This window comes from Clavispora lusitaniae, assembly GCF_014636115.1.
Source record: "Clavispora lusitaniae strain FDAARGOS_655 chromosome Unknown tig00000003_pilon, whole genome shotgun sequence".
Lineage (NCBI taxonomy): Eukaryota > Fungi > Ascomycota > Pichiomycetes > Serinales > Metschnikowiaceae > Clavispora > Clavispora lusitaniae.
Genome location: NW_027093975.1, coordinates 2,239,095 through 2,264,344, shown reverse-complemented (window position 1 = coordinate 2,264,344; position 25,250 = coordinate 2,239,095). Strand labels below are relative to the sequence as shown.

The window sequence follows — 25,250 nt, the reverse complement described above, 5'->3', positions numbered from 1 at the left end:
CATTTCGAGAAACTTCCAGACGCACTGGTTTGGGTGCAAATTCTCGAAGCTTCCAAGTTCCGTGACAAATGATCATTTATAAAAAGGCGATCAGAAACCTTTCATATTCTTTTGCCATTCAATAATCAAAATACCAATATCAGTCATGTTTGCCATTAACAGTTCGCCATACAATTTCACTAGTTTGTTCGATACTTTGCAAAGCTTGCAACAGTTTCAGAACTATCAAATGCAATTGCAGGCTCAGGAAACCAGACCTAAGATTGTGAAAAAGGTCGAAACTGAGGATGCATACCAGATCCAAATTTTCAAAAAGAGTGGAAACTTCAACTCCTATGAGGTTAAAGTTTTGAGAAATGCCTATCCTTATCACCACAACAAGAGCAACTTGGTCAATCTTGTCATTGAATCTGAAGAAGATGAATTCAGAAAGGTGTTCCAGTTCAACTTGCAGGACATTGATGTCAATGCCATTGATTGGGAGTACCATGAAGCACAAAACGTCTTGGTCTTGAATGTTCCCAAGAAGGTTCATTATTGTTCTGATGACTACCCTAACAGCTTCCTCGCAAGTTTACTCGGTGTTCCTCAGCCAATGAGATGTGTGTCTTGTGGCTCTCTTCCAATGAAGCAAGACTACTCTCTTGGATCTCGCCAGTCTGAAGCCGAAGAAAGAGCGGAAGAGAGCGAGAGTGAGCGTAGAAAGCTCGAAAGAGAGATCAGAAGACAAGAAGATGCGGAGCTTGCCGCTTCCAGAAAAGCCGAAAGGGAAAGAAGAGCAGCCGAGCTTGCTAGAATAGCTGAAGAAGAAGCAAAGAAAGCTGAACTTGCCAGACAGGAAGCTGCTAGAAAGGCTGAAGAAGCCAGAAAGAAGCAAGAGCATGCTAGAAAGGTAGCTGAAGAAAGAGCTAGACGGGAAGCCTTGGTCAGACAGAGGAAACAGGAAGAAGAAAGAAGGAGACAACAAGAAGAGAGAAAGAAACGGGAGGAAGAATATAGGAAAAACTTCGCCCAGCAACAGGAAATCATTAAGCAGCTTTTCGGTGGAAATGTCTTCCCATTTGGTAATTTTGTTGTGCCTCCAGAACCAAAACTGGAAGTTGAGCCTGAAAAGGTAGAGAACAACAAACCTGAAGGGTTCCAACAACTGGATGGTTCAAAACCTGAAATCAGTAAGCAGAAAGAGGCCACAAAGGAAGATTCAAACCTGGTGTCCAATAAGAAGGAAGTTAATGATCACAGCGAGGCCGAGCTTTCTGAAACCGAGTCCATTAACTCCGATGCTGAAGAAGAGGCTGCCTCTGCATCAAATGCCTCCACTCCTTCTTCCAAGTCTTCCACTGAAGATTCTGATGCCAGCATGAAAAAATTACATAAGCATCCATCTTTGGAGGAAGTTGAAGATGAGGAGTTTGTGATGTTCAGAAAGAAGTTCGGCCAATGATTGCATTTTCATTTTTAATTCGTTACGTTTATATTTAATGCATTGACGAAATACGGTAACAAAAATTGGATAATTTATAATTGCAATTTAGCATCAATGTAGACAACAGAAGAGTTTCCGCGATTTTGCAATTTTTTGTATAGATTGCTCCCAAGTGGAAATATTCCCCTTGCACTGTCAAAAATACAAAAATGCAAACAGCCACAAAGAATTAAAGGTAACACTACAATCGGTAGCAAATAACGGAAAACATTGTAGCTAATTTTTCTTACTCCTCTCTTTTCGTAACAAATCATCGTTTTTCATTGTGTGGGCACTTTAACCTGCACAAGAAATAACACGGTATCTCAACGCTACTTCTCTTATGAACTCGATTGCAATTGTTGGAGGCAATGGCTTCCTAGGAAGAAAAATTTGTGAAGTCGGTGTTAGACTTGGCTGGTCGGTTACTTCTTTGTCTCGATCCGGTAAACCGCCTTCGCCTGTCTCGTATCTGGATAATGCTTGGATCTCAAAAGTTCAGTGGACACGAGCTGACTTATTTGAACCGGACACTTATAAGAAACACTTGGCCGGAAAGACGGCGGTTGTACATTCAGTGGGAATCTTGTTTGAAAATCAATCGTATAAACAAACTATCAACTCGAATTTCAATTTCTTGAATGACATTCAGAAATTGGGAAACATGATGCAGGGCCCGAACCCCATGGAACGTGATTCCAAACAAACATATGAAGCAATTCAACAAGACCTGGCTGTGCTTCTTGCTGATGCATATTTGGAGGAGCTGGGCTCTGAAGCAAAACCTACGTTTGTATACATTTCAGCAGACAATAAGCCTCCCATTGTCCCAGATGGCTATATCACTTCCAAAAGGGAGGCCGAATTTGAACTCTCGTGCAAAGAAGGCTTACGTTCCATTTTAATGAGACCAGGGATTATGTATGACGAAAACGAACCAATAAGCAACAACAGAAAATTGTTCTCCAAGTTTTTGGATTTAGGGTACAAGGTGAAGAGCAATGTATTGGGACATGGCATTCCAGGATTAGATGCTTTGGTGAGACCCCCAGTTTCGACAGAAAAAGTTGCCCTCAAGATTTTCGAAAAGATTGAAGACCCAACTTTCTCTGGCGTAGTGCTGCTTGAGGAGATAGCCAAGTTCTAGCTTGAATTACGACGCCTTCCATATATGGTTTCTTTTTATGACTCATCAAAAACTGCCGTCTTAATAATGTATGAATCAAACATTCTCTTATGTAAGCTTATCTATAGTAGTCGCTAGCCCCCATCATCGATGCTAGACAGCATAGCTAAAACCAGCCACTAGTTGGTTTTTTCTTAATATGTATTTACGGATTTCGTCGCCAATAAAAACCGTACTGGTGATGACCAACAATGTGAATAAATCACCCAAGGACAATGCTTCTGTCTGGAAAATGGACTGGAAGAATGGAACATAAATAGCACATAATTGCCCAAGAAGTGAGCCTGCAACAGAGAAGTTAAACATTTTGTTTGTGAGTCCTAGCTCAAAAATTGACTTGGAGTAATGACGACATGACAACGCATTAAACATATCGAACATGACAAAGCATGTGAAAGTCATTGTTGTATCTCTAGCGGTGATCACATTATCTTGCATCTCCTTCACAAAAATGTACAAGGTTCCAAGAATAATCATGAATGCGCTTTGTAAAACTCGTTTGATAACTTGCTTGTTTAAAATTTTGTCGGTTCTCTTTCTAGGGGGTTTATTCATAACCTCATGATCCACAGGTTCAACTCCTAAAGATTGTGCTGGTGGACCGTCCATTAATATGTTAATCCACAAGATTTGCATGGCATTCAATGGGTTGGGGAGGCCGAAAAACGTCGACAAAGCAATTAAAGACAAAGCGGCAATGGAGGTTGACAATTGAAATGTGACAAAGTTTTGGATATTATAAAAGATTCCTTTTCCTTCCTCAATAGCGTTCAAGATAGTAGAGAAATCATCATCCGTGAGAACCATATCTGCAGCTTCCTTGGCAACATCAGTACCGTTTTTGCCCATGGCGATACCAATATCTGCTAACTTCAAAGCTGGTGCGTCATTGACACCATCACCAGTCATGGCAACAATATCACCTCTTCTTTGCAAGGCTTTAACAATAGACACCTTGTGTTCTGGCGTTGTTCTGGCAAAAACGGAAACATTATGGATGGCATGGCTTAAATTTTCTTCGTTCAATCTGTCCAACTGTTCTCCCGTCATTACGGAGTCGTTACTGGTAACTGGAATTCCGATTTGTTTTGCAATGTTCGCCGCAGTTGTCGGAGAATCGCCAGTAATCATGATAACGTGAACACCACCTTTCATTAACATAGAAATAGACTGGCCAACATTTGGTCTTGGCGGATCTTTCATACCGACCATACCGCAGAAGATTAAATCTGACGGAAGTGCAGCATCATTGTCAGCAGAATATTCTTGGTTGTTACGGGCAAAACCTAATACTCTCAAACCCTCTTGAGCCAAAGCAATTGAGTTTTGATGAATGAGTTCTTTAATCTCGTCAGTGATAGGCTTCACTTGTCCATTCTGATCCAAATACTTCGTAGATAACCGCAAAACGGCCTCTGTTGCACCTTTGACATGGGTCTCACATTTAGACAAGTCTCCGCTATGTACACAAACGGCCATGAACTTCTTGCTGGACGAGAAAGGTAACTCGGAAACCCTAGGCTTAGTACCTCTAATGTCTTCTAGATCAAAGTGCGGCAAACATTCAACGAGAGCAATATCGGAAGGATTACCCACATACTTTCCATTTTCAGAAGAGAAACGAGCGTTGTTACAGAGGTTTGCTACCTCCAAAAGTTTCCTGACATTTTGAGTGAGTGAATGCTGCAAAACAGTATCGTTCATCTTCTCCACAACCAAAAACTGATTCTGTGACGAGGAGTGCTTGTAATCAAGTGCCCAAATCTTTGTGACTGTCATGTGGTTTTGGGTCAAAGTTCCTGTCTTATCAGAGCAAATAACATTGACACTACCCAAAGTTTCGACACTAGGCAATCTGCGCACAATAGCCTTGTGTTTTGCCATTCTCAAGACACCAAGAGCTAAAGTGACAGTGACGATAATTGGCAAACCTTCTGGAATAGCAGCAACAGCCAAAGATACAGAAATTTGGAACATATCTAACCACTTACGACCTTGGAGGATGCCCAACAAGCAAATTATACCGATAACACCAAAACTGAACAGGGAAAGGTCCTTGCCCAATTTATCCATGGCTTGTTGCAATGGTGTTTTTGGCTTCTCGATCTGGGCCATCATTTCGAAAACAGCGCCAAACTCAGTTTGAGCACCTGTTGCAACTACTATTCCGGACCCATGTCCGTCACGAACCAATGTGCCCATAAACGCTATGGACGAACGGTCTGTGACAGGAACATCGTTAGAAAGGCCATTTTTCGCGTCAATCGGATCCACCTGTTTCTTTACTGGACGGTTTTCTCCAGTCAAGTTGGACTCGTCAATGGTGAGATGAACGGCTTCGGTTAAACGAATGTCGGCTGGTATACGGTCACCTTGTGAGAAATGAACTAAGTCGCCCGGAACCAATGCGGACGCTAGTACACTATTGGTGTTTCCGTTTCTAGTCAACTTGGCCACCGCAGGCACCAATTTGTTCAAAGCCTGAAGACTCTGCTCGGAACGGTACTCTTGCACAAAGCCGACAGTGACGACAATGGTGATGGCCAAGGTGATGGAGACGGCGTCGTCGACGTTGCCCATCCAGAAGCTCACCACTGCAGATCCAATCAATAAGAGAATCAAAGGGTCGGAATAGAATGACGAAACAAACTTCATTACCAAAGACTCTTCCTCATCTGAGCTTAACTCGTTAACGCCGTGGATCAGGCGACGGTTCAAGACGTCCTGGTTGCTAGATAGTCCGCTGGTTATGTCTGTACGGAGTTCTGAAATTGTGTCCTCAACAGTTTTCTGTGAAAATTTAATGGACGGCGTCGATGAGCGCGAGGGCGGTTTATCGCCCACAAGAAACGGATTGTCGCTCATTGTGCACTGGGGCCACTAAGTTACAGAGGCCGAAGGTTAGAGTAGAAGATGAAAAAACACCCGTGCGCATTTCCGTCGGGAGTGGATATTGGATATTGTGCCGAGCTGCGATCTGAGGCACAGACGAGAATCGAGACACGAGACAATGGAGGAAAAAAGGGAAAGGAATTGGTTTTGAAAGAAAAAAAAGAGACCAAAGAGGAGCAGCAAGTGAGATAAATATTTACCGCCAATATATTTGGTACTAAAGTTCGAGGTACGTCCTGTTACATTTTTTATGTCGGAGTCTTGCTCCGTCAAATAGGGTCTGGAGCACCGCGCTTGGTGCTCGCGTGTTCTATTTCCTGCATTGACACTGTTGACAGCTGGAATCATTCCTCCTAGTAAAGCCTGCAAAAATAGCCAGAAGGCATGTGGGAACGAAGCAACTGCGAAAGTTAGATATGGAACTCATATTCGAACTGGGCCAAAGCATTTACAGAATACAGCACGGCGCATTGTGCTGAATAAGAAAATTTCTAAGTTCTGCGATTATGCGAAGCAAGTGGACGAATAACTTTTTCGGCGCATGTTTAATTTCGTTTACTGGACGCTTATTGCCAATCAAACGTAAAACATATGTAGCGAAAAAACTTAAAATATCCTTGTATCGCATTGGCGTTCGTAGCACTGATTGGTTAGTGGATCGTGATACCGCAAGATTTTTTTTGGTAGTTGGGTGCTGAGAGCTTAATATTCCTATGATCTAATTCTGTGGAACTCCTTCACTGGGCTACTCGACAATTAAGTATCTTATATTACATTGGGTATGCTTCTCAAAGTATGAAAACGCTACAATCACTCGATAGAAGCTATTATGGATTAGCCTTTTTGTTGAGATGAAGCATGGTATTGCAAAGTCAATGCTGGTCGTTTTTTCTCTAATTGTCTGCAATTTTTGACAACTGATTCCAGCTTCGTTTATTAATCGTACATGTCCACGTCTATAAAAAATACAATAGAGTCATAACGCAAAGGGAGCGTTCAGAGGCAGTCTCATAATGCTCTCAGAGACGGATACGATTATTAAAACGCTCCAGTTGAATAGATATGAACTCCCCCTTTACTATTTTATGCTGACACTGAATGAATGAACCTCCATTTGAAGAGGATTGACCGTCCAATAACCACACACCACAAAATACTAGTTGCAATCACCTTTTCCAACCACAGTCTCGGAGGCAGCTTTCGAAAGACGGTTCATCACTGCGAGCCCGTCTCCCACTTCGTCCACAGCCTCCACCAAAATCATGTCAACACCCGATTCATCAACCTCTCGAAGCAAACGGAATAGATTACGTGCCACCTCTGCCGCGCTAGTGCCCATTTCCTTGTCTGACAGCACAGAGATCCCCATCTCGCTTGCCAGAACAAATTGTTTCGAACGTAAAAGGGCAACCCGACCCGGATGCTGATCAACATATTTACGAACTGCTGTACGACCGTCGCCACAGCCCACAAACAAAATCACACGTGCTGTTGGCGAATAATGACGATACTTCATGCCTGGAGTACGCACTGGCTCCGACTTGCCTGCGGTCTTTTTAGCCAAAATCACATCGCTCCACCCATCACCGCCAAATTCACGGATTTGCTCCGGTGACACGCCACCAGGACGAAGTAACATGGGTGGGCTTACAAGCCCATCCACCACTGTAGACTCGACCCCAACGGTGCAAGGACCGCCGTCCAAGATGTAAGGAATACGGGTATCGAGGTCATATAGCACGTGCTCTGCAAGCGTGGGACTTGGCCGCGTTGATGCATTGGCTGAAGGAGCAGCCAAAGGAGTATCGCTGAGAGCTATAAGTGCTCTGGCCACTGCATCACTGGGCATGCGGACACCCACTGTGTTCTGCCCTGCAGTGACAAGCTGCAGCACTGGACTGCCTTCCTCAATGGGTAAGAGAATAGTCAATGGGCCTGGCCAGAATTTGGCGATGAGCTTTTCGTAAACAGCGGGGATTTGCCGCAGGCTTGGAAGAATGAGCCGCTGGATTTGATCAACCGATGCCACGTGAACGATCAACGGATTGTCGGCAGGCCGGTTCTTCGCTGTGTAAATGGCACGCACAGAGTCATCGTCAAGGGCCGAGCCTCCAAGGCCATAGACTGTCTCTGTAGGAAACGCCACTATCGAGCCTGATTGACGTACATGAGAGGCAGCTAGACGGAGGTTTTCGAGCGTTTCCGCATCGGAAATTTGGGGAACATCGCCCGAAAAAGTAATGGATTCCTTGCGAACTTTTAGGACTCGAGTGTGGAACGACATTACGGTCTTTATTATGTTTGATGTCCGACAGCGAAGCATCCACCGTTGAGATAGAAGATGAGATGGCCCTGTGTGCACTACGTTCCATACTCATTAGAGTCATCACGTATATGCATTTCCGTATCTTGTGCGACTCAATTTTTAACAATGGGAAGATCCATGTCACACTGCTTTCGTGTACAACCAAGGTAAAAAAAAAAAGAAAAAGAATTGAACGAATACCAGAATAGAAGGGTCAGAATAGTTATTGCAAGAAAGAGTAAAAAAGTAGAAGAAGTTAGGGATGTAAACGAGAGGAGAACTTCGACGCTATAGCCTAAACATTATGTTTGCAACGCAGCGTGCTTCTTAATCTACTCTTTCCATCCTGAAGATTGCAGAAAAAATTAATATTCACGTGGGATCTCATGTTTTACTAAAATACTAAATTTTCAGTAATCACCTTCTTCTCGTCATCACTCATTGCCTCGTAGTACTGTTGAAACCCACCAAGATCTTTGCTTGTGCACTCCTTGAAAAATTGTACCAATATCTCCTTAATACCAGAGTCGGCGTTATCTTCTTCTTCTTCATCGGAGTCGATGTAGGACTTCAATTTTTCATAGTTGGGAACTCCAATGTCATCCAAATCTTCCCATTCGCCGTCATTTTCTTCATCCTCCACTCGTTCAGGCAAGTAATCATTAGCATCTGGTTGCTGACACTGGAACTCCAACTCGCCTGCCAACAATTTCAAGATTTTAAGTGGTGCAGGGATCTGCGTATATCTCTCTGGCATTTTCTTGGACATTGAACGCGTGATGATCATATCACCTTCGTACGGAATAAGATCACCATCAACAATAATGCTTTTAACCCGATCATCGTTGAATGAAAAAATTCTGCCCAAGGCAAGAATGTTCTGCTTAATCTTTTCAAAACCACGAGTGACCTCGAAAGAACTAAACCAGATGGGCAACACAAGCTGCAAACCATTTTTATCCCCCTCCCGAACTTCTACCAAAGCATTGATCAAGTGTTCAGGCGAATAGTTAAGGACTAATTTGCAGAAGACCATGATCAAATTCTCGATAGTAACCACCTCCTTTGCAATCACTAAACGACGCACCGTCGCCTGAAGTAGCTGAAAGTAGAAGTTGTTATCAAGGTACTCCTGGAAATTCTCAAACAAGGAAATAACAATCAACCCACAGCTCATGGCTGCACTATCTGATAACTCTGGGGACAAAAATTTATTAGCCACTTCCAAAAGTAATTCCATGCCCGACTGCTTAGTTTCCTCATCCACATATTCTACAAAAAGCTTAGAAGCACGCTTCAAGAGGTTGTTGAATACCTCACCACTGTTCTGTAAGATTTGGTCATCATTCGTTCTCACGATCAAATTCTTCAAAACAGGGAAAATGAAGGTAAACACTTCAGAAGGGAAATTATCCCGTGAATCCTCACCTGGTGATGCTCCAACAATGTATCCAAGTATTTCAAGAGCTAGGTACAACTGTGGAGAGTACTCAACCAGTTGCTGTGACAAAGAATTATTAATTATGTCAAGGATAAATGGAATCAGTTTTTGGCAAACTTGAATATACTCTTCGTTCAGCACATTTGCAAGCAAAACTTCGATACATTCCGTAGAATCAATTGTCAATTGCACATTCGCAGGGTCTTTGAATGAGATTTGGAAAATTAAATCAATCACACTAAATTGTTGTGCAACTACTGCCTTGAACGCCCAATGATGATCAATGTCAATGGCAACAGAGATAGCCTCTAAAAGAACCGGAAGAGTATCCTCTTCGCTGTCAGAAAACATTGCATAAGCAACTTCAAAGATGTTAGCCTGGAGGTCAGTTCCCAAGTCAGGCAATTTTATTCCAGGCAAATTCTTCCAGAACGTTGCTGATACCAAAGCGCTTGCTTGAATGAGATCAAACAGGTCAAAGTTTTGTGGATGAGCAGCATATGCAAAAGTATTTTTAAACTCGATTGCACCAAAAGTGTTAACAGATAACTTGTTGGAGAACTTTTCAAAAAACTTTGGAAGGACAAGAAAAACTCGCGAAATGAGAAGAGGATGGTTTGAAGGTCCTTGTTCTACGGAAACCAAGGCATTCAAGCTCTCCAAATATTTCGATAAGGGAAGGTTTGTACCTAAGTTTTCCGCATCCTCATTCAGAAGTAAAGCTTCAGTCAAAAACAAGTGAGCCTCTTTCAAAGCCCACGGAAGTTCAACATTGATCCACCTTTCGTTAATGACATGAAAAAGCTGTGTTGCATCTTGGTCGTTGACATCCATTAAAAACTCAGAAATAGAATCTCGCACAGATGCTTGCGCAGACAACCCTGTAATCTCTGTGACGAAGGCGTTTGCGTCTGCAGTGAAGTCATCAACCATATCTTCGGAGAGGGTCGCACATTCAACTAAACACAGAAGAAACTGGGTGAATTCTTCTTTCGAAAGGGTCTGCGAAAGAGGAATACGGTGTTGCAATAACGAGAGACACTGCAAAAGATTGGCGAGGTAGTTTGTTACGCATTTTTGAGGATCAGAGAGATCATCAGGTATTTTAATGAAGACATCCAGGGAGGAAGAAGCCGCACGGAAAGCTCGCGAGCCAAACACGAGATCGTGGCACAAAGTTTGGATAAATGCAACCTTTGCGTTCTCTGACACTAATTTCGAAAACGAGCTTAACACGCGAGAGAGAACTTTGTACAAATAGGCTCTATAGTGAAGTTCGTTCAAAGCAACTGCTTCAGTAGACGTTGACGCAGTCATCAGTTTTTGCAAAAGTGTAAGAGTTAACTCTGAAAACTGCACGATATGCTGTGTCACCGATGAGCGGCGTTCTTTCACCTCCATAGCTTCAGCACTCAGCAATGTATTAAACACAGTCAAATACAACTTGAGCGCTGAGGTTTTGATGTCTGGTGATAATGCATCTTGGCCCAATACATGGGTCACGTTGGATATGAGCTGGGCTCCGACGCCACCACCCCAGAATTGGTCTTCTGTGATCAAATCGTCGAATAAGTCTGTAAGAACAGCCAATCCACCAACAACGGCTGGCTCATTGCTTAAGTCCGTGGTGTGAGAGTACAATTGACCTAGCAAGTCAGGCCATTCATCCGGATAGTCCGAAGCAGCGATCTGGACAATGACATACGCTGCACCAGACCTGATTTTGGAGATCGTTGTGGAAGTCACCAACTGCACCAAGTTTTGGCGAATAACTCGTTTCAATTCCTGGTCAATGGCAGGCCCTATAAACAGCTCAAAGCCTATGGACCAGAATTTCGGAACTAATCGCTTCAAGTGGAGCAAGCACGACTGTCTCACATCAACGCTGAGGTTTTCAGCCAAAGCAGATTGAATGAGGTGAAAAGCGAGCTGAGATGGGTTTTGCGCCGCGAGATGATTGAACTCAAGCTCGGAGGACTTACGCAAATTATTGTCAGGGCTGTTTTGGTCCACAACGAGACGCAAAACTACGCTTGGATCCGCCATTATTCTTTATTGGAGTGAGTATAATGTACTTTGAAGAGTAGCGCGTTGAGCACGTGAGAAACCCTGGGAGTATGGAGAATAAGGGGGTGGGGGAAAAAACTATCGAGCCTTCACAGACGACTCACAAAAAAACATGTGGGTACGTCACCCAAGGGCTGTCAACTCAAGTGATGTAAATTTTAGCTTTTTCATGCACTTATGAAAATTGTAGATGGATCTTGAGCAACAGGTCAACCTGCATATGTACGTACGGCCCCAGTCTTTAGTTAATCCGCGCCCATCTTGCACTATAATCTATATTTAACCATGGACATGATAAGCGGTCTGGACATGAACGGAGCCTTTAAGTTAGCCAATCTTTCTGTTGCGGCGCTCTCGGTATGTTGAAGCTAATGTAATCACAGAAGAAGTCTTACTAACCCCAGGTCTTGTCAGGTCTCTCCCAGTTGTTCAGTGGAATGTACGTAAACAGCAAACCACTCTCCAATTGTTTTACTAACATCCTAGCCAATCTGTATGTTGAAGCTATCTTTCACACCCTCATGTCTTGTTTACTAATATCAGTTTGTCATTGGTGTCTACATAATTGCGTTTGGTGCCGCTATCGGTCTCCTTGGTATGTTTCCAGCAGATATCGTCCTTCGTCGTTTTACTAACATCAGAATTCCAAATCCCCCCTGAATTCCATACTTATGCGTCCTTTATGTTCTCCTTCATTGGTCGTGGTGTCTGTATGTATCTTTTCTTGCTATTTCTCACGAAGCTACTAATCCCCACCAGTCTACACACTTATCGGTGCCAGCATCAACGGTGCCAGCTGGTTCCGCACTTTTGCAGGCGTGATCATCTTCTGTGTGGGCCTTGTCTACATCGCCTTGGAGGGCGTTGGAAGCGTATCGCCTCCAGAGAACATGAGCCCAGAGGGTATCTCTGTCGGTATCCAAGATGAAGATATTGTATAGTCAATAAACCAGCCACGAAAGAACTGTCATGGTTTGCGGCATGTTATTTACCAACGGATTATAAAGATGGAGAAAGGAGTAACATAAACTCTTTTCGTACGGGTACCCATGAAGATTAACGGAGAGGAGCCCCAACGAACTCACAACGAAGTAAAAATTACATTTGAACTTTTGATGTAGAACTGACACTATGTTTGTAGTGGTAAACTACGTCTTTGAATAATTAGGCAAATGTGCTAGAGGTATCGGAAAGATCATTTAATGATCCCATTGATGAAGTTAGCAACAAATACAAATATCTACGAGCAAGACGCCAAAAATTTAATAAACCCCTGTCAAGCTAAAATCTTCACATCAAAAGAGAGAACTTAATCTGCTTATAAGTGTCCGAATGGTTATTACGACTTTGATTTGAGAATATAAAGAAGAGTGCCCATCCCAATCATATTTCAACGTGATACATTTTTCTTCTTCATCCATCCGGTCAAGAAACATACGGTGGAGGGTCAGACTTATCTTCAAGAATATATTGAGAATGCATGAAATAAAATACTTTTCGGATTGTAAGCTTATCTAATTTTAGAGCTCAAGATTCGCAACTAATAGTGCCTTGCATTTTCTTTAGGTGAACACAAAAGCTAATCATAATTTCTACTTAAAGTCGTTCCAATTACCCTGAACAAAATTCTCTTCTATCCCATCATTCAAACTATCTTGTTCTCGATCCTACTTTCATTTAAGGTATCCACTACATTGGCATCTCGCACTGCTTCGGGAATTGATCAACTTTGATGTGCAGGTTCTTTGTTTGTGCCCATACTTGCCTTGCTTTGATAAGAAGCCACTCATTGTCTCCCATTCTTATGGTTCTTTAGCAAAACCAATATTTCCTTCTAACCTCGCCCGATGGACCCTGTCCCTGAAAAGGATGAGCCGATATCAATTCCGAGAGATTCTTTCACTGCTTTTCGTCTTATGTATGCGCCAGCAGATGAAGTCAGCAAACTTTCCCAATGTGTATTCTTAGGACCAGTGCCTGATTTATGGTGGGGTGGAGAGCAAATGGGTCTATTTGCTAGTCTTTCACACTGGTGCAAAAGCCTGGTGAAACGTAACTTCAATTCCACCACACAGCTAGTCAATGCTGCTCTTCGATTGTACGAGCAGCTGTCGCCAGAACATGTTTCACAGCCACTAAGCGAAGATCTGCAGTTTCAAACGCTCTACAACAACGTTGCCGACTCAAAATTGCTGTCCGTGTATCGAAATGTCTTAGAGGACTCGGATTTTGAAGATGACCTGACTTCTCTAAAAAGCCTCAACTTATACCAAATGGATACTCCCGTATCATGTTGTGACAAAAGAGAAAGGATAACACCAAGAACAAGTACTTCAAAACAGCCACTTGTTCCAAATATCGCCGTTAACCTGACCCTTCTCCCGCTGAAGTCTCATTCTCCTTCCTTGAGAAGCGGGGATTCGTCTCTCTTTAACACAGTTCCAGCGCTTACGCATCTGACTTCTAGTATTGGCAACAATACGAAAGTACGGTTTGAGTCCACTAGCAATAAACCTCTGCCGCACGATTCTTACATTTCTTTTACGCTTCCTACTCCAAGAAAGCAAGAGGAAATTGACGATACAGAGTATGCTCGGGTAGAGCATGATTTCATTAGGAAAATCAATCAGATCCATTATCTTGCATCGAAGTCCAAAAAGAAGGCTAGCCGGAGTAGGCAGTTAGTGAAAAAGAAAGTTACTGTCAACTTCTTGAAGAATTACAAGGCTGGTGATATCCTTCGCATAGACAAAATGCTTGTGACCATAAACAATGAAGGCATTGCAGAGCAACCCGGGACAAACTCGAATGATGTTACAACAAAAGATCGAATGCGTGATTACGACGTCCTTCTACGCAAGGGGTCAAAGTCTGAATACCCGCTCGTAGTACAGCTCTACGACGTGTCGAGGAGAGGTGACTTTTCTGGTCGTCCTGACCACTCTCTTAATATCCAGCGTGAAACAACAGTTCATCTTTACTCGAGTGTGGAAAAATCTTTTCGGATCATTGATCCGCGTAAAGGTGGTCGCATAGTTTACATCATGATTCCACGCTACTCCAGTGCCTGCTTTATGTGGATATCTCTTGTTCAAAGTATCTTGGGCGACATCTTTGTTCCAATAATTACTGTCAAAGTTGGAGGCACTGACATCTCTACAAGTTTTACTATACCGAAGGACATAATCATTGGAAAACTGGTTGTGGACAAAATGCTAAATTTGTATCCTCTCCAAAAGGGATATCGTGTTCAGTACGACGAGTTGCTAGATTTTTTGCTAACAAACATTCGTGAAAGATTCAACCAGCTAAGGCAAAAGCATACTGAAATCGCCGAATGGATGTCCAGGGGAGAAGACCCGTGGTTCTGCTTCAAGTTTTTCGACCGGCTCGAATGGGTTCCTAATGATAGCCGGACTTTCTTGATACAAAATCATATACAGCGTATCAATGCTCAGTTGGAAATTAGACAGAAAACACGAACGGCTATGAGCATTACTACTCCCGAGGGTAAAACGGTAGTTCGCCCACACGCTATAGAAGGTTTTCTCTCAAGAATTACTAACACATCTGGAGAAAAAATATCCAATTTACGTGCCTTCTTCAAGATCCAATATTTTCACACAGCCAAAAATGTTCTATTTTTTGGCAAGTTGTTTCTGGCTGTCCCACCTTCCCCTAAGAATGCTTTAATGGATACTGAGCTTACGCGTGAAAACATGCCTCGAATGCCGGAAGTTTTTCTCCGTAACCCGTTTGAGGTCGATGAAGATGGCCATATTCATTGGCTTGCCTCCGAGAAATTTGATGAATACGACCGAGAAGCTGCTGAAGAATTTAGTAGAAGAGTTCAGCAAGTTTTGAAGGCAGACGCGGCGGTAGACTTATGTTCGGTAAGAGAAGTTTCTCCAATACGACCAGAAGAAATTTCCAACCAAATCCTCTTCTTGCAATCGTTTTTATGGCATGCAAGTACTACTTTGATTAAGGATGAAAACCTTATGGACTGCGGTTTTCAGATCTTACTTTTGAATGGTAGCAGCTTGAAGTTACTAGCGCCGTCAAGATTCATAAGGGACCAATGGGTCGCCAGACTTGGCAAGCTTGTTGAATATTGGCGGGGAAGAAGAACGTGTACGCTTTTGAGTCAACTCGAAGTCAGACGAAGTAATATGGAAAAATTTGGCATCCAAGAACACGTTGACTCAAACGCCACAAGTGAACTCCAGGGATTTTTTTCTCAATCATCATTAGCGAATGACGCTCTATTCACTATTGGTACGCTTTCTATGCCTACTAGCCTAGTACACAGCGGTTATGTGTACCACAAGTTCAGAAAGCATTCTGATTTCAGCCAGCGTTTCCTAGTTTTAAGCCCCGGATACCTTCTCATTTTTAATTTGTTCAAAAGGTCAAAAGTTACTGGTGTTTGGAAACGAACGCCATGTTACGAGCATTACATGACTCTTCCATTATCACTGTGTTATGTGTATGGCGGGGAGCTCACACTTCAAGATTTGGTTGACAAGAACGACATTCATGGACCTGGACAGGACCAACTTGCACGGTTCTATCCCGATGGGTGGAAGTCTTCAGAGGAGGATACTGAGCGTTGTTTCACGATATGGTATGGTAAAAAAAGAAAACTTCGGTATGCTACTGGCAAGGATGCATTGGGTAATAAGGGAAAGAAAAATCCCCGATTTTTGACCATGGTACGAAAACTGGGTATGACTGGCAAAAAGATGGTTTTCATGTGTAGATCGAGGCAGGAAAGGGAGTTATGGGTACACAGTATCGCTACTGAAATTGATCGTTTCTCTGCGAAGTAAGCGTGCTTATGAAAGGTACTGCTGATGCCGTTCGTGACTTTGGTTTCGTCAGAGAAGTTTTATTTTGGCTCTAGATCAATAATCGGATATTAACATTAATTCAATCGGGTAATTATTAAGTTTAATGAATATGCAACTTCCCACGAATAGCGTCACGGATAGCCTCGTCATCAGAGTCGGATTCCGATTCAGAATCAGAGTCGATGGGCGAAGACATAGAAGGTGCAGGGATTTTATAAATATTCAATGGAGTAGTGGGACTTGAAGAATACACATAAGTTCCGATTTGAGAAGCACTCACTGGGTCCACGTTCTTCTGCTTGACTTTCGAAGAGTCTAAGAGCAGTTCACTCAACCACGTCTGATTCTTAGTTGGGAAAATTTCGGAAAGTTCGTTTTCAAGCACCAGGCTACTCAAATTATTCACTAAATGACCCACATCATTTTCAGGTATTTCGCAGTTTACGTGACTCGAATCGTCACGATTTTTATCTGTCACAGCACTAGTTTCCTGCGATTCATTGTCTTCCCATATTGGTGAAACCTGCGCCACGAAAGATGTCTTATCCGGGATAACCTCGGAAAGGGAAATAGTAGAAGAGAAAATCTCTGACGGGAACAGTAACAGCGAATCTGAGAGAGCAATACCCCATTTTTGAATGATCGATTCAACATCAGAAAAAAGTTCCACTAGGGAAATTGGACTGTCAATAAAATGAAGCTGAAGAACCGAGAAGTCGGGAGAGCCGATATGTTTTAGCTTCGAGAAGCTGAAAAATTGGGGAGCTTTATTCTCGCAGCATATTACTAAATCGTTGAGAAAAAGGTAAACAATTGCCTCAAAGTAGTTCTCTCCAATGGACACACGCAAGCGGTCAACCAAGCGCAATGGACCGACGGCCACGAGGAGCAAGTAGTTCATTTCGTCGCATGACTCGACCATTTGCCGGATGAAATGGCTTTTAAGATGGTCTAGTGGCACCTGTTCGTGGAGACTAATGCGGACAGAGACCGTGGCATTAGTGACGCTGCTTGGAGCAGGGGAAGATTCACGCTCAAAAGGCTTTTCCCCTGCAAAAGATTTGAAGTCCAGAAACGGTCTGTGAAGAAAAGGCTTTTCAGATATGTCAAACAGACTAGCGCGGCTGAAGCGAAAGTCGCTTCTGCTGTCATAGTCATGACGTCCACTAATGATGCTGTCACTTCTACGACTAGGAATGCTTTCAGCTTTTCCACTCAAAAGACTTGAATCACTGTCTTTGCGGATTTTTCTTTCGCAAACCTCCCTTTTATCGTCTTCTGATCCGTCGGGCCAATCGAGTTGTGTGAACTCCGATGCGGCTTCAGAAATGCGCCCAACTGTGGAAAGTTTCAACGCGAGCAAGGCGTCATCTACAAGAGTGGTGGTGATATCGTCGTCGATTACAACCACAGGCGCATTCTTTTTGTGCGCCATACAATGGGCGCCACCGCACGTTGGGAAAATCGCTGCCTCGACCTTAATGCTGGAAGATCGGTGCGACAACCGGCCGCAAGATAAGGCGCGATGCAATCCGCACTCAGTCGCGGTAGAAAGACATTCGCTATGAACGCAGTCGCCGCAAGCGAGCGGCACTAACTTCTCGCACTCCAATTTCGTTTCCAAAGCCTCGCCACAAATGAAGCATTTTTGACCAAAAATGGGCGCCTTGCTCGCAGCAACAAACGGGCGCACTTTGGGGCGGCTCTCCTCGGGAACAGGAAGGGAAGCCCCGTAAGATAATTTGCGGCGCGGCGCTGGAGGTGGTGGTGGAAGTGTTTCGTCGCCGAGTGCTTTGCCCACATGGTCGGTCAAGGGCGTAAAATACTCTGGCTCGCGCACCTCGAGCGGTGTCAAGAAACACTGCGACTCCGGCAGACACCCTGATGCGATACTGTATGGCGAATCGCTAAGGCGGCCGTTGAACGAGAGCAGCCTGAGCTTGGTTTTCCACCGCGCTAGGCGCATGCGTGAAGAGGGCGACGACAGTGGCGATGACAACATACGGCTATAAGTCTGGCCCCAACGCAGCTATATATGGTTGCCCTTATGGGATCGGAGCTGATTGCAGCTGCGTGTGTCTAATGCATGCGACAAGGCTGAAACTTCATGCGGCCGGCACAGATTGCCCCTGTTTCGGCTGATGCGTTTCGATGTGGCTGAGGATGCGTCTTTTGATGGTTTTTTGGGCGTGGGCATTAATGGAAGGGAGGTTTCTTGTGCAGGGAAGTGGCACATCAAACGCCACGTTACGCTTCATTTGGATGAGAGCCATGCACCCTGATGCTCTTATGCACAATTTTCTTGCAGTAGCTTTATCGCTGCGCTTGCATATGTATCGCTCGATTTAGGGCGCGTGCACATGAGTCAATTAGTCTGGGCTGGAAAGGGTGCAGAGGAGGAGTCTTTTGCTTTCTTCAAAACTCATTCTGAGTTCCCGCAGGTCAGTAACTTCAATACAACACTTGTTCCCAATACGGCAATTCCAATCGCGAAGTACTGAACATGTCTTAATTCTTGATAGGTATGGAGCTGCAAGCTAACTGAAACAGAAGTCTCGCGAGTTTGAAAACGAGCTGCGCGTGCACGCCAATTTCATTAACTAGATAAGGCTGACTTTCATATTTTTTTCATGTACCTTGGCCCCGTCAGCCACACTGCAGCTGCACTTTTACATCTATACTCTTTGTAATAGCTTGCATAAATTTTGCCACAGTATTTCCTAGAGTGGAATCGTAATTACCCCCGCCACAACCCCTAAGGGGTAAATTGAGAGATAGGTATGCAACATCTGTGTGGGGCTTAAGCATTAGCCACATGGCTCCAAAGTCCACGAAACCTTGCGATATCCCACATCCTTATAACTCGCATGTTCTACACTTCCTCTAGTCTTGAATTCTGACGAAAAAGATTCATACGCAGAAAGATGGCAAAATATGATATCTTCATACATGTTTCTCTTCGGACCGTGTGGGGTTAAGGGGAACAGAGATTATGAACAGCACTAAATCTCTTGCAAGATACGGGAGAGAGATTTTCTAGAACAAGACGAAAAATGATAAGCTTCTTTGCGTGAACAAAGGGTCCTCGTAAACAGCTCTGCTAAAATCGCTTTAGATTTCGTGCATCGAATCGGCCTTCTTACTTGCAAACATTTAAGTTTTTCTTATCGGTGGGGAAAACCGCGAGCGAAACGAGACTGGGCTGCGTTCGTAATTGCTTACATTCGGAAGAAATACTAAAAGAACATTCTATCTAGGTCTTTTAGGGGATACTACGTTCGAAGGCGAAATGAATTTCTAATACTCCCGTTTAATCCATATTTTACTTCTGTGCTTGACCGCTGCATTCATAGAGTTGGCACAGCAAATTCAAAAAGAGCGATATATGGCTTTGCAATGAAAAGTCCTGAATGGGCCAACTATTACTATAGTGGAAATAACACGGAAACGCAGTAGTCTGGGTTTTATGTTCTAGAGTCATTGTGCCAATAAAATGACCTCCACATGATTTATTTTGATTGAAATAAGCGTATTTTCATATCCTACGATCAATATTTTTCCTTCCACCCTTTACAACGGTATCACTAGTGTACCTTCAATAAAACTCTTAGGTACGCAAGTAAGACAGTTCTTCCAGTCCACTGTGACATGCAATGGGCAGCAGTGTGCTAGATGCTCCACTAATCAGTGCTAAGTCAGTGATCTGGTAGTGACTATCCAAGAGAGATCTGACAGCTCAATCTTTCGATAGAGACAGGTGGGTTGGGCATTTAGATAAGCGACGTTCAGTTACAATGATGTTTCAGGATTCGATCCTTAGAGAAGAAACCCTAGAGAAAACGAGCGATCTTACAAACCAGTGTCATCTACAAGAAATGACTTTTGCCAAATATACGTAGACGGTAACAATATAACTAGTTGCAATGTGTATCCCCGGAGTATCTCCGGATATGTTCGGAGTAATGCCCCGTCTAGAGAATACGGTTGTGCATATGCAAAACAAGTAGCCATTCTCAACATTCGCCGATAGTGTATATAATGCCAAAGGTTCAGATTGGGGACAAGGCTATACACCCGTGCCTTCTGCACTGTATGTCCCACAAAGAACGTTCTCACTAAATCTCCTGTTCTAAACAAATTACATCGTCATGAGTTCCAAAGATACGGATGACGTTTTAGATTTCATCAACTCCCTTCCAGACTCCAAGCGTAGCACACCCAAACCGGTTCCTCAATCGGAAACAGGAGACGACCTCTTGGATTTTTTGGATGAGCTTAGTGCTCACGAAAAAGCCGCTAAGCCAGTGGGATCATCCCGGGGTAAGTTCGAGCCGAAGAGGAGGGAGGAAGAGAAGCCAAAAACAGAAGATGCAGCTGTGCCAGCTAAAGAAACTGCATCGAAAGAAACAGCCAATCCTCTGGCTGAAACAGAAGATACCTCAAACACTCAGAATACTCAGAACACCCAGATTCCTGCTGAAACACCATCACAAGATGAAGCAACCAAGGAAACTCCTGCTGAAATGTCACTGTCTGCTGCAACAGATGAAGCTGCAGACCCAATTGCATCCATTCTGTCGTGGTGGAATAACGAAGGCTCATCCAAAGTATCGTCGTTTTGGGGATCCTTAACTTCCAATGCACACCAATTGGGAGAAACCACGTTCCAAATTGCGTCTACAACTTCTCAACAGTTGAACCACCAGCGCCACAAGTTTATTTCAGAGCATTCGGGTGCGTCAGACACAGAACAGAACATTTTGCATATTTCAGACCGGTTGAACTCCATCTTGACCACTATGTCGCAACAGATCAAAGACGGTTTAATCGACAAAGAGGATGAGCTCTTGAACATATTGTTAGTGCATGACTTGTCCAACGTGAATTACTTGGACAGCGTTTGCTCGCAAAAATTCAATAAAGTAATGAGCCAGGTCGAAGGAGGCATCAAAGTAACTGTGAACAACTTCAACCATAAGCACGAGCAAGAGGATGGTCTGCTGCGCTTTTACGAATTGGACATGTTTCATGGAAAGGCTATTGATGGCGAGAAATTGTGTTTTGCCAACTTGGAAAGTGCCATCAAAGATTATTTGAAAATCACTGGCGCAGAGACAGAAGCTGATGTGTCCTCAACCTCTGAAAAGAAGATGGAAGAAGACGACGAAGATGCGAATGATAAAATCAATAAGTCAAACATCTTTATTGCTATCCAGCCGATCACCACTTCTACTAGTGACAATGAAGAAAGAGCAGAAAATGACGGCATTGCCTTGATTGAGGCCAATAATGCAGATTCCTTCTCTTTTACGATGATCTTGAAAGATATAACCAATAACATCACTATAATCAGTAAGACCCAGCCATTCCCATTGAAGTGGGTTCGCTGGGTTTCTGGAGACAGGAACGATATTGAAGCCGTTTTCGGCAGCGCTACTGATGAAGACGCGATAGATCCTGGGGAATGGGTTAAGGAGTGGTTGCGTGACGGCTTATCCTTGTGTTTTGCCGTGGTGGCCCAAGAATATGTCACTAAGAGAATGGGTATTTAAGAGGCGTATGTTCGATATGACGGAGGCGTGAGTGCAATTGAGAATTGCAGATGTGGGTATGGATCGAATAGGGCAGAATATCATGTTAGCAAAGCTATTGTATCTTGTGATTGCGTTATTGAACCAAGCGATCATTGTATCAGAGTTCGAAAAACAGATAACAATTGTATCGATCTCCATTTTACATATCACCGAACAACTACTCCTTGTTCTACAATTCATCATTGAAAAATCCTGATTACCCATTATAGTGCCATCTATAAATCAAAAGAGGTCGGCAAACTCTGCTATGTGAGGGTGGACAGCAATTGCATCAGAGCGAGCCTGTTTTCTCGTCTCTGGTTGTCCTGCCACGTCTATATGTTCCATTCTGCTCTTCTGCGTCCCGCACGAGAAGTAGTTTTGCATGATTCGATCTAAGCCCTCGTCGTCTGTGGCAATTAACCGGTTTTCCCAGTCCACGATGAATGGTGTCAAGTCGTCCACAGTGTGATTGGCAATCTTGTCAAGATATCCACTCTCGGACTCCAACACCAAATCTGCGACAAACTGCTTGCGCTTTGAATTATTCTTCACGTGATGGTCACAGAACAGATGGTTTGTCGCAAGCAAGTTTGGGAAGATCGCTTCAAAAGCCTTGGCGTTCTGCGGATGTATGTTGATGCATTCCTCGTGTACAAAACGGTAGGTGAGGTACAGAGGCAACCTGTTGGTGCGAACGTCCAAGGAGTAGCGTGAGTTGGAGGCAAGCCTAGAAAGCAAGTGGTTGGAAAGTGTGGATGAAGGCTTGTGAAAAATAGTTACTGTTGGCGCAGAAGCGGTGGTTAGCCGCGAAAAGGGCTTAAGAAAACGGAGCGCCATGGCCAATCGTTGCTAGCAAGAATATATGGAAAGGAAAAAAAGTTGTGCTGATGTTAGCAGAGTTACCGATGAGCCGTATTTATAAGACACAAAACGTGTTTGCATTATACGATAAGGGAGGGGTATTCTCCTGTATACGAGGAGGGGAAATTATCCGAAGCTGCGGCCATCAACTTTGGGCCAACAACTCTTGTGCAGGTAAGACTCCCCGCCCTCCCCTCCTGTTTGGCCCATTCTTGCAGAGTGAAAAAAAAAAAAAGTGAAGGGCATTCTGCCCAACCGAAAAACTGCAATCCCCTCACTTGAGTTGTTTTGTCGTTGCATTCGGCGCTCGTACCACAATACTACCAGACGACGCTCGTTAAGCAACGATAAGGTATATGCAAGATCAATCCTCTGCCAGGGCAGATCGCCACAACTCCTTGTATGGCAGATAGTGTAAGGGTTGACAGCAACTCGCGTATTGATAGCCTTTGCCATATAAAAGAAAAAACACCTTGGTCTAGACCTACTTAGCCTTCGGCCCAGAAAGAGCCGTTACGTATCTTTTTTTCATATTGTGAACTTGAACGCAACGTAAGGTGCGGCGCTGTACAGTCCCATCGAGATTCCATGAGAAGAAGGTTGCGATAAGCGTAGAACATCTTCGAAAGCTCAAGCGACCAGACTCGCACTCACATACCAAGCACACATCTATCAGTTGGGGATGTCAATAGAAGTGGTAATTTCCATGGCTTCAGAGATCAATTCTTACAAAAGTACCGATGGTTGTTCAACGGATCGGTAATACTTCCAGAAATAGTTGAAAGGGAATTTACGTATGGTAATAGGGGGCTCAGTACTTCTCTTTTCTTTTGATTCACATAGGATTATTTCGATAACTGAACTTTTTCCTGTGGGATGCTGTAAGCTTTGGTCTAGATTTTACTCGTTCGCGGAAATCCTTCAATAATTCAATAATCGTCCCAGATTTTCATCTATGAAGCATGAACACATTAAATATTTAATATACTCCATACCTCAGGCACAGTCAATGCCAGGTGTCAGCAAAGTCATTGTGATTTGAACCATACTCTGTAAAGTGATGACCAACTACAATCGAATAATAATTGCGACGACATTCTATTACATTAGTCTAAATGGAGCACGCTATACACCTAGACCATGACTTTCAGGATGCAATACCAGGGTCATTTTCGACTCATCATTTACACTTCGTAGCCAAACACTTCTGGGCGTCGGTGGTCAAACACAGGCAAGTCCCTCCTAATGCGTTCCACATGGTCCAAATCAACATCTGCCGTCACAATCTCGTAGTAGTCTCCATCAGAATCAGTCTCACCTCGCTCATTATACGTCGGCGCCTGCGCCAACACTTCTCCCCATGGACCTATCACCACAGTCTGGCCATAGCTGACACGTGGCCCACCACCCTTCCGTTCTTCAGGTGGCAAGTCTGCCTCCACATCATGGGAACCGCATTGAGCCGCCATAACTACATAACATTGTGAATCTATCGCCCGTGCCCGTCCCAAAGCAAGCCAATGCGCCTCACCCGTCCGTGTGGTGAAGGCCGAAGGGTATGTGAGAATATTGGCTCCCAAGCGACGGAGACGGAGAGCAAGCTCTGGAAAGCGGATATCGTAACAGATAGCAAGACCCACATGGAAGTTGCTCCACGAAGCATTGTTGACAGGAAATGGCTGCAAAAGCTCCTTGCCCGCTTCTACAGACCGCGATTCCTGCAAAACTGGTCCGTTCGTGATGTTAACATCAAAAAGGTGGAGCTTCAGGTAGCGGTGCAAAATGCGGCCGCGGTTATCAATCCACAACTGGTTATTTTGCACCTTGGCTTCCTTATCATGGCCTGGCTCATGCACTCCCAACGCCACAAAAATCCCTCTGTCCTCTTCTGGACCCGACGACTCGTCAAACAAACGCTTCACCAGCTGTTGGACATGAGAAATAAAGTCTGTATGCGAGCGACTCGCCAAGCGGCGCGAGTGCGCTGCATCTCGGGAAATGTAATCAGCAGCTTCAGGAAGAAACAAAACTTTGGCGTTTTGGGCAGCGGCAGCAGCGACGAGTTTGGCCACCACTCGGGCATTTTGCGCTAAGTCTGCCGACGAGCACATTTGCCCAGCGGCGATTTTCAACATACCCATTTTTCAGTCAGGATTGTGTTAATGAAACTGCAGTTAAAGTTGCAGCCAAAGAAAAGTAGTAGTAATAGTGTAGTACCAGGGTGTGGCAGGGAAATGTGGTTTTTGGACAATTGTGGTTCAGCCGTTTGAACCGAAAGCGATTGCTTACCAAGAGCCTGCGAATTGAAGTTTTGAATGCAAATAGAGTGTCTATAAAAGAGATTATCTAGCAAGTAGACTTCTTGTGACAGAGTATCGGTATTATTTGATCAACAATCCGTTTCTCCTATCACCTAATCGCGCCGTCTATCACGTGCACGGGTCCGTTTGGCAACGTAGCAGGAAACGGGACTCGAAAGGCGTGAAAGTGCCATTTCACGGAGATTCCCCTAACCGCAAAGGAGGAAGGCAATCCAAGATTGTGGTTCAGTTTGGAGCGGGGAAATGAAGACTTGGTGTCTATTGTTGGACATTGTGTGTGCAG

General features: G+C 44.0%; 12 protein-coding genes across 12 annotated transcripts; 5 read left to right on the top strand and 7 right to left on the bottom strand. All coding sequences in view use genetic code 12, as the record gives it.

Annotated features, from left to right (window-relative positions):
- Positions 1-145: 145 nt before the first annotated feature.
- Positions 146-1,444, top strand: FOB63_001054 (uncharacterized protein; the record flags this gene model as incomplete). Its single annotated transcript, XM_002619909.2, has 1 exon — positions 146-1,444. The coding sequence occupies one exon, from the start codon at positions 146-148 to the stop codon at positions 1,442-1,444; it is 1,299 nt and encodes a 432-aa protein (XP_002619955.2).
- Positions 1,445-1,808: 364 nt separating this feature from the next.
- FOB63_001053 (ubiquinone biosynthesis protein) lies at positions 1,809-2,612 on the top strand (the record flags this gene model as incomplete). Its single annotated transcript, XM_002619908.2, has 1 exon — positions 1,809-2,612. One exon carries the CDS (start codon positions 1,809-1,811, stop codon positions 2,610-2,612), a length of 804 nt encoding a protein of 267 aa, XP_002619954.2.
- Positions 2,613-2,744: 132 nt separating this feature from the next.
- PMR1 (Ca(2+)/Mn(2+)-transporting P-type ATPase) lies at positions 2,745-5,516 on the bottom strand (the record flags this gene model as incomplete). Its single annotated transcript, XM_002619907.2, has 1 exon — positions 2,745-5,516. One exon carries the CDS (start codon positions 5,514-5,516, stop codon positions 2,745-2,747), a length of 2,772 nt encoding a protein of 923 aa, XP_002619953.2.
- Positions 5,517-5,552: 36 nt separating this feature from the next.
- FOB63_001051 (uncharacterized protein) lies at positions 5,553-5,891 on the bottom strand (the record flags this gene model as incomplete). The annotated part of the gene is made up of 1 exon (XM_002619906.2): positions 5,553-5,891. The coding sequence occupies one exon, from the start codon at positions 5,889-5,891 to the stop codon at positions 5,553-5,555; it is 339 nt and encodes a 112-aa protein (XP_002619952.2).
- An 808-nt stretch (positions 5,892-6,699) lies between these two features.
- On the bottom strand, positions 6,700-7,866 carry FOB63_001050 (threonylcarbamoyladenylate synthase; the record flags this gene model as incomplete). Its single annotated transcript, XM_002619905.2, has 1 exon — positions 6,700-7,866. The coding sequence occupies one exon, from the start codon at positions 7,864-7,866 to the stop codon at positions 6,700-6,702; it is 1,167 nt and encodes a 388-aa protein (XP_002619951.2).
- Positions 7,867-8,242: 376 nt separating this feature from the next.
- On the bottom strand, positions 8,243-11,335 carry FOB63_001049 (uncharacterized protein; the record flags this gene model as incomplete). The annotated part of the gene is made up of 1 exon (XM_002619904.2): positions 8,243-11,335. One exon carries the CDS (start codon positions 11,333-11,335, stop codon positions 8,243-8,245), a length of 3,093 nt encoding a protein of 1,030 aa, XP_002619950.2.
- Positions 11,336-12,038: 703 nt separating this feature from the next.
- On the top strand, positions 12,039-12,297 carry FOB63_001048 (uncharacterized protein; the record flags this gene model as incomplete). Its single annotated transcript, XM_066102122.1, has 2 exons — positions 12,039-12,066; positions 12,116-12,297. 2 exons carry the CDS (start codon positions 12,039-12,041, stop codon positions 12,295-12,297), a joined length of 210 nt encoding a protein of 69 aa, XP_065958572.1.
- Positions 12,298-13,203: 906 nt separating this feature from the next.
- Positions 13,204-16,188, top strand: FOB63_001047 (uncharacterized protein; the record flags this gene model as incomplete). Its single annotated transcript, XM_002619902.2, has 1 exon — positions 13,204-16,188. One exon carries the CDS (start codon positions 13,204-13,206, stop codon positions 16,186-16,188), a length of 2,985 nt encoding a protein of 994 aa, XP_002619948.2.
- Positions 16,189-16,309: 121 nt separating this feature from the next.
- Positions 16,310-18,211, bottom strand: CST5 (Cst5p; the record flags this gene model as incomplete). The annotated part of the gene is made up of 1 exon (XM_002619901.2): positions 16,310-18,211. The coding sequence occupies one exon, from the start codon at positions 18,209-18,211 to the stop codon at positions 16,310-16,312; it is 1,902 nt and encodes a 633-aa protein (XP_002619947.2).
- Positions 18,212-20,357: 2,146 nt separating this feature from the next.
- On the top strand, positions 20,358-21,761 carry FOB63_001045 (uncharacterized protein; the record flags this gene model as incomplete). Its single annotated transcript, XM_002619900.2, has 1 exon — positions 20,358-21,761. The coding sequence occupies one exon, from the start codon at positions 20,358-20,360 to the stop codon at positions 21,759-21,761; it is 1,404 nt and encodes a 467-aa protein (XP_002619946.2).
- A 264-nt stretch (positions 21,762-22,025) lies between these two features.
- On the bottom strand, positions 22,026-22,622 carry FOB63_001044 (uncharacterized protein; the record flags this gene model as incomplete). Its single annotated transcript, XM_002619899.2, has 1 exon — positions 22,026-22,622. The coding sequence occupies one exon, from the start codon at positions 22,620-22,622 to the stop codon at positions 22,026-22,028; it is 597 nt and encodes a 198-aa protein (XP_002619945.2).
- A 1,208-nt stretch (positions 22,623-23,830) lies between these two features.
- Positions 23,831-24,787, bottom strand: NIT2 (putative hydrolase; the record flags this gene model as incomplete). The annotated part of the gene is made up of 1 exon (XM_002619898.2): positions 23,831-24,787. One exon carries the CDS (start codon positions 24,785-24,787, stop codon positions 23,831-23,833), a length of 957 nt encoding a protein of 318 aa, XP_002619944.2.
- Between the last annotated feature and the right edge of the window lie 463 nt (positions 24,788-25,250).